Genomic DNA, 10,063 nt, shown 5'->3' with positions numbered 1-10,063 from the left:
TGAAGTTTAGGGCTTTTTTCAATGAAACATTCTTCATTTTGCTTTCTTTAGTTCACCATTTTGATTTCACTGTTTTTTCCACGCTTTGTGGTACACTGAAACCTGAGTTTTGCGAGCTAGAGGACCACAGTCACCCCCTCTTGACAGTTACCTAGTTGTAAGAAAGTGGAGAGGTTTTCCCACTGCCATGACTGGAGCGCATGATCAGGGATGCAGTTCTCACAGGAGGGGAAGGGGGAACAGAAATGAGACCCATAAAATGCCATGCTTTCACACCTGGGTCCTTTGCTGCAGAGAAATACCTGCCACTCATGGAGGAACAATCTTGTGAACTGGTTTATGAAGATCATGGCTGTGCAAACTGCAGCTGTGGGAGAGGTGCAGGAAATGCATTAGCAGATAACACTGTATTTTTGGCTGAGTCAGCATAAGGCAAACATACATGACAGCTCATCAGAATTATTTTGCTGTTCATGTGTTTCTCTCTTCTGTTCAAAAGTGGAAATTGTGAGCACGGTTTTTCCAGCATTGCTGTCACCTCGGTGCCACCTTCTTCCAGTCAGCAAATCCCATGTCCCACTGCACAGGCAGCACAGGGACCTGCCTGAGGGTGGGCAGCGGTGCTGCCCACGGCTTGGTTACCCGTGTCCCTGCAGAAACCATGCTGCCCACGGCTTGGTTACCCATGTCCCTGCAGAAACCATGCTGCCCACAGCTCCATCACCCACATCCCTGCAGAAAACACCTGACTCTTGGCTGAATTAGTCCCTTTCTGACCAGACCTGCTCTGTCCTCTAAGAGTGTATTTTCATTATCTCACAAGAGCTGAAAATGAACTGTGAGCACTCTAAGACCTTGCATAGCATTTTCACAATTTTTTCTCCCTATGCATTTAATTACTTTCCACAATCCAAACAAATTTCTGCCTATAATAAGCCGCAGGCTCTCTGGTAGCGTGAATCAGTGGTGCTCAAATACATCAAACTTTTAGAGGCCAAAAAAAGCCCATCTACTGAGCACTGCATCTCTCACCGTGGCATAATGTGTTACATATGTCCTGCGTATATTTCAAGTGATGTTTGACCATCATGTGTAACTGACACAAGCGTGTGCTACAGGTGTTACCCAAGGGCCATGTGCACTTAATTCCCTCAGGAAATACACTGTGTTTTACACACACATGCTGCCAGACTTCGGACAGAGAAGTGAATCGAGTGCTTGTTTGTTATTATGTATATTTCTGACAGGAACCTTGTACATTTGGTAACGATGTGGCTGTTTTTCCAGAGGCAGCATCACCTCAGAAATCACCACAGGACTACAGGCTGAAAGAAATGATACACCCGATATAGATCTACTCAGGAGTTACTCTATTGGCTTTTTTCCCGCTGGTGTCTTTGTGTTTCATCTGCAACAACAGCCACAAACATTCTTATTCTACAGAGCAAACTAAAAGGGAACGTAGCCCTGCGACCCCGCACCCCCCGGGCCCGCAAGATGGCCGCCGGGCGGGCGGCCGCCATAAACTACGCTTCCCATGGTGCAGCGGGGCCCGGGTGGCCGGAACTTCGCTCTGCCCTCGCGCAGACCTGCAGCCGTCTACGCGCGCGCGCCGAGCGCCCACGCTGGGCGGGGCCTGAGCCTCGCGCGCTCATTGTGCGCCGCGTCCCGCCGGAAGTGGTGCTGCTGGTGGCCGGTAGGTGAGGGCCTGGTGGCTGCGGTGGGTGTGGGTCCTCCCTCCCTCCCTCCCTGCCTCCCTCGGGCCTTGCGGCGGGTGCCCTTCGCCTCTGCCCGGCTGCCCACGGGAGTCGGGGCAGCCTCCGGGCGCCGTTGCCGGCCGGATCTGGCCGCAGGTTGGCTGGTCACGACCTCCGCTCGCAGGTCGCGGCTCGGCCGCGGCTGGCGGTAACGCAGCCCCGCGGGTGGCTCGGTGGCCGGCCGGGATGGGCGCCCTGGGGCTGGGTCTGTGAGCGGGGCTTCGACATCCCCCGCCGCGGCCTGTGGGTGGCTGTGCCGAGTGGCCGCGGCGCTGGCGCGTTCCTGGCCGCTGTGTTACGGCCTTTACCTCCTGTCGCAGGTGCTATGGAACTTCAGGAGATCGGACCGGGTCGGGTTGGGACGGGGGCTGCTTTTGTTTTCAGAAGTTATGCGGGCCTAAGGAATATATTAAAAGTGCAGGTTCCTGCACAGTGTGCAGTAGAAGGTTTTTGATTGTCTTCTGTTTGTTACAGGTGAAATGTTTTTCATACACTGAACTCCATCTTGGATTGTCTCATTGCCGCACATTCAGAACTCTGTAAAAAAGTAGGAAGTCAAGATGAAGAGCAGGGTGACCCAAGTGAATGTAAGTGTTCTTAAATCAAAATTGTAGGGTTTGATTATTCCCATGTTACATTTGTATTTGATGTTATGTTAAACAAAACACTCTAAATGCAAAGCAAACATTATCCATAATTGACAGCAGCAGTTTACAGGAGAAATATTATGATATAGTTAGTCAATTGCTGTTTTTTCTACTGCTTGTTGTCCCAACAATGGAAGCTTTGAACATTATTGGCATATAATAATAAAGTAGTTGGTGGAAAGTGACTGAATGATGGCTCAATGGAGAACACGAGCAAGTGGAGGAATGGAGAAAATAGGGGTTGAGGAATAAACAATCATGTTAAAGTGAAAAGATAAAGAGACAGGAAATAACAGTTAATGTGGTAACTGTACTTGTTGCTGTGAAAGTTAAAGCTGTCCCTTTTAAAAGTACATTTCTGGATGGATAGGAGTGATTTTCACAAATGCAAGAAGAAAAGACTTGCTTTAAAATTATTCTCCTAAAGCGATGGTTTAGAAATGCCACCTTTGTGACGTACCCTAAATTTGGTACAGGTTAGCAGAGTGCTACTCTTCTGATACACTCTCCAGTCCAGGGTATTTCTTGGCTTATGTTTCTAGAGTTTGACCCTGCATAGGCTTATTCACTCTTTTGGGTTCTAGCTTTTCAGACTGAAGTATTTTTTAACAGGAATGCTTGAGGGATAGTTTGGTATCTTCTCCTATCTTCCCAATCTGGTAGTTACGGTAGTTTCTGTGGACACTTTTGAGTCTGCTTGAGCAAAGGCAGATGATCTAGAACTCATGAGAATGGTTCATCCTAAGAAGATGGACTTCTTCCCATCTGCTAAATATTATTTAAATATAGTAACTGTTCTGTGATTATTTCTAAGATTTTTATTACCACTTCCTTAGAAGCTTAGCATACAATCTTGCATTTTATTTTTGTGTGTGTATGTGAAGAAAACAAACAAACAAAAAAACCTTAAGGATTTCTTTTAACCTTGAATGATTTCAGTGATCTGCTGTATGGTATAGTCCCACAGATGAGTATTGACAGTAGAAGAAAACCTTGGTGAAAATATGTTAATTTCTTGTATTAGCTTTGTCATCAGAGATAACATCACTCTGGAATTGTCAGATGGATGTTACTTTTGTGGGGATACACACTTCGAGTAAATGATGCTGCATTTGTTTTGTACCATTGTATTGTTTCAGGCAAGACAATACTGGGAATAATTTTAACACAGTGTTAGAAACGTACCCTAGGGAAAGTGTTATCCTAGAATATGTTATAGTGGCCTCACAAAGATAAATATATGTTTACATGTATATACACATACCCCAATTTCAGTGATAACAAGTCAGCCTCCTTGGCCTATTGATAGGATGATGCTCATAATCTTTGTGTTGATAGTGTTTCTTTAGGAAGCCTCAGTTTATGTTGGTTTTAGTTGCACAGCTCATTATAGACACCACACTTATATTTAGTGAAGATACTTTTTAAGTAAAGTTTTTGGAGATAAATGAATATACCTGCTTGAGTCCACTTCTGAAGGCAGTGTCATTATATTCTTCTAACCAACGGCTTTAATTGATTCTTTGGTGGAGCAAAAACTAGTGTGCTAGCATGTTAATGGATAGAATGTCACTTCAAAAAATGAGATGAGTATTTTTACAGGAAGTTCAGTCAAGGTACATAAGCAAGTAAGTCCTGACACTGAGTTCCTGTGTCAAGGTGAAGTGTTACCTATTTCACAGCTGAACACTGGCAGATAACAGGAGATTGTGGTTCTGAAAAATCATAAATAATAATTTAATGGAAGAGATGACCCTTATAATGAAAGTGTAGAGGTCATAAAAGGTGCTTCTTCCCTGTGCCAAAGTAGTTTAGAAACATCTTGATCAGGTGAATATCTTTCAATGTGTGTTGTAGATGCTGTCATGTTCTGATTTTTGTGTATGACTCCAAACTTCTATATGTCATGTTTCAGCCCACAGACTTCTCTGTGGATTATTTAAATGTGTATCACTTAAACAATCCTGCAAACTTACATTTAAAAAAAATATGGATTAAATTTACTTCCATAATCTGTCAAGTAGAACAGCATAAGTTAGATGTTTGTGATGTATGAAGCTAAGAATGACTCATGAGAATAGATCATGGTTAGTAAAAAGGAGGAGGATAAGGAGAAATTATGCAATAAAGGGGATCTTTAGGAGAGAGGAAGGACACTCTTTAAACAAGAAGTGGCAGAATTCTGTTAGTGGTATTGCATGTGATGCAACCAAGTGTAGAATGGTGTATGGAAGAAGGAAGCAGGAAAGCCAGTCTGAAGGTCCATCTACTCTGGTCTCCAGCAGTAATCAACAGCAGATGCCTTGAAAAGCTTAGGAACAGGGCAGCAGTAAAAGTACAGACCCACATACTCACCCAGTCTCTACTTATTTGCAGCTTCCTGAGCCGGAGAAGTTATTTTGTAACCCATGTGAATTTTTCTTCACTGTTTGCCCAGTCTTTTGAACCCATGTAAGCATTTGGCATCTGCAGCATCCTGTAGCAGGGAATCCAGCTGCTGAGGTACTTGTGTTTTGAGCCAGGTCTCCATGTCATAACTGATTCCCATTATCTTTATTTCATGGCCCTTACTACTTGTAAAGGATTAGGGAGCCAAAGATACGGAATACGTTGATCTCAAGATGCGTGTGCTCCCAGTAGTTAATATATAATATTGGATCTTGATTTTTTTTTCTTTCTGTTTTCTTAAAGCATGGTTCCAGTTATGAAAGGAAGGAGAACTACAGTTCACGCCAAAGAAGCTTGTCTCCAGAGGACAGGTAGAATGATTGATTTTTATACCCTACAGTTCTATATATATTCCTCACATAGTGAGTTAGAGAAGTTTAAAAAATAAAAAAAAAATCAGGTTGTGCTTCTTTTTAAATACTACCATAACTAAACAATGAAAAATAAGTGTAGGTTTGATAAAATACTCACATGGTAATGCAGCAATAATTAAATAGATTTGTTATTTAAAACTAAATCTTGAAAAACCTCTTAGCATTCAGTTACATTGTCATGGGACTTGAAAATGGAAATTACATGCCAGCTTTTTGCTTGGATTCACGTATTGGTGGTGCCACATTGGCAAGATTATTGATACCAGTAGAAGGTGGAGAAATATCATTAGAAGTGCAGTCTACCGAGACATGAGATGAACTGCTACCAGTTTATTTTTAATTTAATATTTTAATTGGAATGAAACCTCTTGTACTAATGTCGAGGGTTAGGATTGCGGGGTGACAATCAAACCCTGGCAGATGTATTGTTAACCTCCTCTCCCCCCCACTTCCCCCTTTTGCCCCTCCCTCTCCCCCCTTCCCACTCAGGACAGGCGATCGGGAGGGAAAGAAGGACAGAGAGAAGAGAGTTGGAAAAGTTAAAGATGTTTTACTAATGCTACTAATAAGAATAGAGAAAATAATACAAAATATACAAAACCAATCTTGTAAGTCTCAGCAACTGCAGAGCCAGCACCCAAAGTCCTGGATTAGACTCTGTAGCCAACCGGAGCTGGATTCAGTCTCTCACTAGGCCTCAGTTCGCAGGGACGACCAGCAAGGTCCTCTCCTAATGTCAGCCATGAGGAAAAAAGGGAAAAGGCAAAGGGGAAAAGGGCCGAGATCCTCGTGATCTCCCACTTTTATATGAAGTATTTACGTGAATGGAATGTTATACACCGTTGGTCAGTCTCTCGATCACCAGTTTCTCGTTGCCCCTCTCGCGAGATGTCCATCCGTGCTTATCAATAAGTTTGCATTCCATTGCTAGGTTTAACCAAAACATGTGTCGGGTTCTCCAGGAAAATGCAGCTAATATGAAGGCTTTAGCTGACAGGCAAAAATTCGCTAAAAGAGAAACTTGTTTTTTAACAAAACCAGGACAACTAAACACTACCTTTTTTTCTAATAGTGTCTGTTCGGTATCATGTTACACAGGCAAAAGTAGATGCAACAAATGAATGCATATGTTCCACGGAATGCATAGTGCTGAATTTTTTATATTATTACCAGTTAGTGTATAATTTTAAGTTCTAGGAGGAGCTTCTTTCACAATGCTGCTTTCATTTTCCTCATTATAAAAGGAGCATCTTCTATTTGAATGATGAGCTTAGTGAAACTCAGGTTGCAGAAGTGGAACAGTTATGTATTGTAACATTGTATTGCAAATAGATATTACTAGCATTGCTTTTCTAAGCCTTTTACTAAGAATTTCATGTCTTGGGTTGTGAATAGGGATGTAGAGCGTGACAGGTCTCCATCTCCCAGAAAGCGAAGACACTCTGATGACAGCAGATATGATCAGGAGTACTCAAGAAGGGAATACTATGATGACAGAACTTCAGAAGGAAGGTATCAAGCCCTTTCTTAATCTGTAATAAAATACTTATTTTAAAAAAAAAGTGTGAAAACTTTTCACACTTTGGTTTTTCTTTTTTTTTTTGTTTAGAAGGATGGAAAGAGGAAGGGAGAGACACTATGAAAAATGGGAGGACAGAGAATCCGATCGAAGAGAGGAGAGAGAATCTGATCGAAGGAAGCAGAGAAGATACTCATCGCCTGATCGTAGGAGCCCAGAGCGGTCGACAGCCCAGAGCTCACTTGCTCATGATGAGGCTACTTCAAAGAAGAAGAAAGAAGAAGTGGATCCCATCCTTACTCGCACAGGTGGTGCATATATTCCACCTGCCAAGCTCAGGATGATGCAAGAGCAAATCACTGATAAAAATAGGTGAGTTGAAAGTAACATGTTAGAATTTTTATTCAAAAACCAAACAGTAAAGGGTTTTAGTGAATATTGGTGAAAAAGGGGTACCTTTTGAGTGCTGTGATCATTCCTTTGAAGGTATATTTTTATCAGAAGAAAGCTGAGACAATCAGATTATGACTACATGCTTCTGCTGCAAAATGTAAATGGAAAAGTGGGATACTGAATGTAACCAGAGATTTTTTTGGAATGTCTTAGAAAGCTGAACATATGGGGTTGTACTATATCTGCAGAGAATTACAGTTTGGTGTATCATGTTGCTTCAGTGATTTTGTAGTAGTTAAGTGTATAATTTGGAACCAGTCTTCATATTTACATGGTGAATATTTTCTTACCATTTTTACTGATTACAACTTACGTTCGCATTTTCATATATATGTATGTGTGTATATATATAAAAAAATTCACTCAGTGCTGCCTCAAATTAATGCGTTAATTTGTGGTACTTTTGTAATAGCTTGGCATATCAGAGGATGAGTTGGGAAGCCTTGAAGAAGTCGATCAATGGTCTTGTCAATAAAGTGAACGTTTCTAATATAGAAAATATAATTCATGAGCTCCTTCAGGAAAATATTGTCCGGGGAAGGTAAGGCTTAGTATTTTAAAACAATTCTCTTGCTTTTCTGCTGATATGTATGCTGTTCACATGTACATCACTGTGTGTGTAGTGACTAGTGTATGGATGCTAGTCAGATTTGAAAATTAACCTTGGGCTGGATTGTCCTGTTCAGAGTAGTCCCCTTCTTGGGGAAGGGACCAGTAGGGGAAGGAATTGTGTCCTTGGAGGAATAAGAGTGCAACAGATGGTATGTCTTTTCTTAAAGGTTTTACCGATGGATTTTACTTGAATGACTTGCAATTTACAGGTGTCTCATGTCTATTTACTTTTGTATTCTTGGATTTTTTTTCTGTGGGACAGAAAATATTTGTAGCCAGTGTTTAGCAAATCAAGTTTTACTACAATTATCTGACTGGATTGTTTATCGTTGTAATGTAGAGAAAGATTATTATGCTATTTGAGCTCAATACTAAGTCATGGTGACTGCGCCAGTACTGTGTGATGACTTTCCTTGCTTTAGTTTTTATGTTGACAGGTGTTAAATATGCTAGTCTAAAGAAGTATGGGTTTCTTAGGTTGACTTTCATTTAAATAGCCAAAGCCAGACCACCAAAAAAACTCTCTGAACAAAATATTCAGAGATAATTCTGTTACTTTTCAAACAGATAGCAACACTTTTTCTGTCACAACTGAATCACTGTTGTTTGAGGAGGTTATATCTAAGAAATGTGTAACTTTCATATGTATCATACCTGATGGGAAGATAGTGTGAAAATAACAGAAGAGAATTAAATAAAATCTAGAGAGTGAACAAGTAGTTCCTGAATGTGACTTCTGTTAAAATTAATAACGAAGTCTTGAATAGCCTGTTTTAGAACTTTTTTTTACTTGCCTGCATTTCATGTCCCTGAAATTTAATTTTAATAGAAGCAGTAATATTTTAGTTTAAAAATGAGCTTATTGAATGTTTTTAGAATACACTTGTCTGTGGAAGTTTTTGTGTGTGGCCTGTAAATTTCAAAATAACGCAGGTGGAAAATGGGACCATTTATCTTCTTACAGCTGAGTTCTAGATTTGCACTAAAAGTAATGACATGAAATTTTACCTAGCTGTAAAGTGCTCTTCTGAATTTTCTAAGTTGGGGTTAAATAGGATCTGAATCAGAACAGTTTCAGTGAGAAGTAACTAATAGTTTCAATATCAAATACTCTGTTTCTGTGTACTAGTATGAAATAAGTTCTATTCCATTTGTCAGCTATGAAGTAGGAATAAGGTCCTTATGCAGTTTGTATTTAGTACCATCTAGGAGATGGTGGGGTATTTTTTTAAATATTTCAATAGACCACAGGGAAGATAAAGTCGGATACCAGTGTGGACTTTGAGGATGAGGGCTTCCCCCACTCCGAATTTGTGATGGAGTAATACAGCAGAAGTCAATTTCTATATGCTAAAGTGTTAGAAAGGACAAAACTGAGTGGGGGGTGGAAGTCTCAGATTCTTTTCAGACTTTAGTCTTGATATAAATGTAAGAGAGCCTATTAGTATAATAAAAGAACTATTGAGCCCTTTGTTTACATTCGTTTAGGCTCTAAGTAGTTGTCTTTTATAATCGGTTCTCGGTTCCAAAACATACTTACTATGCTGAAAATATGTCATTTCATTAGAGAAATGCATTGGAAAACATTACTTTTTCTGTCACAAACAGTATTTTGGTTTTTTAACTGAGGAAAAGAAAAAGCACAATCAGACAAATTTCAAAGCTAAGAAGAGCCTGCAGTGGGGTGAGAAAAGGGCTACAAGATGAAGACTTTTTACATGCTTATTTCCAAATGTAGTTCTAATAGGAACAATAATGAAAGATAAGGTATCAGTTGAAGAATTTCTCAATACAGACATGTTTGGGCAACACATTTTGCGAAACTCCATTTGTGGCATGATAAACAATGGTTTGAAAATTACCATCTGGTATCTTCATATTCCAGCTGTACAATACTATTTCATGTGATACATACTGAATAAAAACATTAAATGTTTTATTATCAGAAAAATCTTAAACTTATGTGTTTTTACAGGGGATTGCTCTCTAGATCCATTTTGCAAGCTCAGAGTGCCTCTCCAATTTTTACCCATGTTTATGCAGCTCTTGTGGCAATTATCAATTCAAAGTTTCCAAATATTGGTGAATTGATTCTCAAGAGGTTGATACTAAATTTTCGCAAAGGATATCGCAGAAATGATAAGGTATGTAAATCTGAAGAAGTGACATGCCGAAACTTGCAACTCTGCTGTGTTAACTTTGTATCAAGTCTATTAAAATTATGTACTTCAAAGGAACAGAGCCAAGACCTGT

The 10,063-nt window shown here is 40.3% G+C and overlaps 1 protein-coding gene across 3 annotated transcripts in view; it reads left to right on the top strand.

The window, feature by feature from the left end:
• The first annotated feature begins 1,613 nt into the window (after positions 1-1,613).
• The window catches only part of CWC22 (CWC22 spliceosome associated protein homolog), a 29,795-nt gene continuing 21,345 nt past the window's right edge, over positions 1,614-10,063 (top strand). Inside the window, exons 1-7 of one of the 3 annotated variants that reach the window (XM_065841291.2) lie at positions 1,614-1,696; positions 2,232-2,344; positions 5,096-5,163; positions 6,622-6,738; positions 6,836-7,117; positions 7,611-7,739; positions 9,786-9,954. In XM_065841291.2, the coding sequence (XP_065697363.1) occupies positions 2,318-2,344; positions 5,096-5,163; positions 6,622-6,738; positions 6,836-7,117; positions 7,611-7,739; positions 9,786-9,954 (792 nt within the window). In that variant the 5' untranslated portion in view covers positions 1,614-1,696; positions 2,232-2,317. The other 2 variants (XM_065841292.2, XM_071811158.1) reach the window with 2 other exon arrangements.

Source organism: Patagioenas fasciata, chromosome 7 (assembly GCF_037038585.1).
Source record: "Patagioenas fasciata isolate bPatFas1 chromosome 7, bPatFas1.hap1, whole genome shotgun sequence".
In the NCBI taxonomy this organism is placed as follows: Eukaryota; Metazoa; Chordata; class Aves; order Columbiformes; family Columbidae; genus Patagioenas; species Patagioenas fasciata.
Note: the sequence above shows the minus strand (reverse complement) of the source record. Positions and strands in the feature narration are given on the sequence as shown.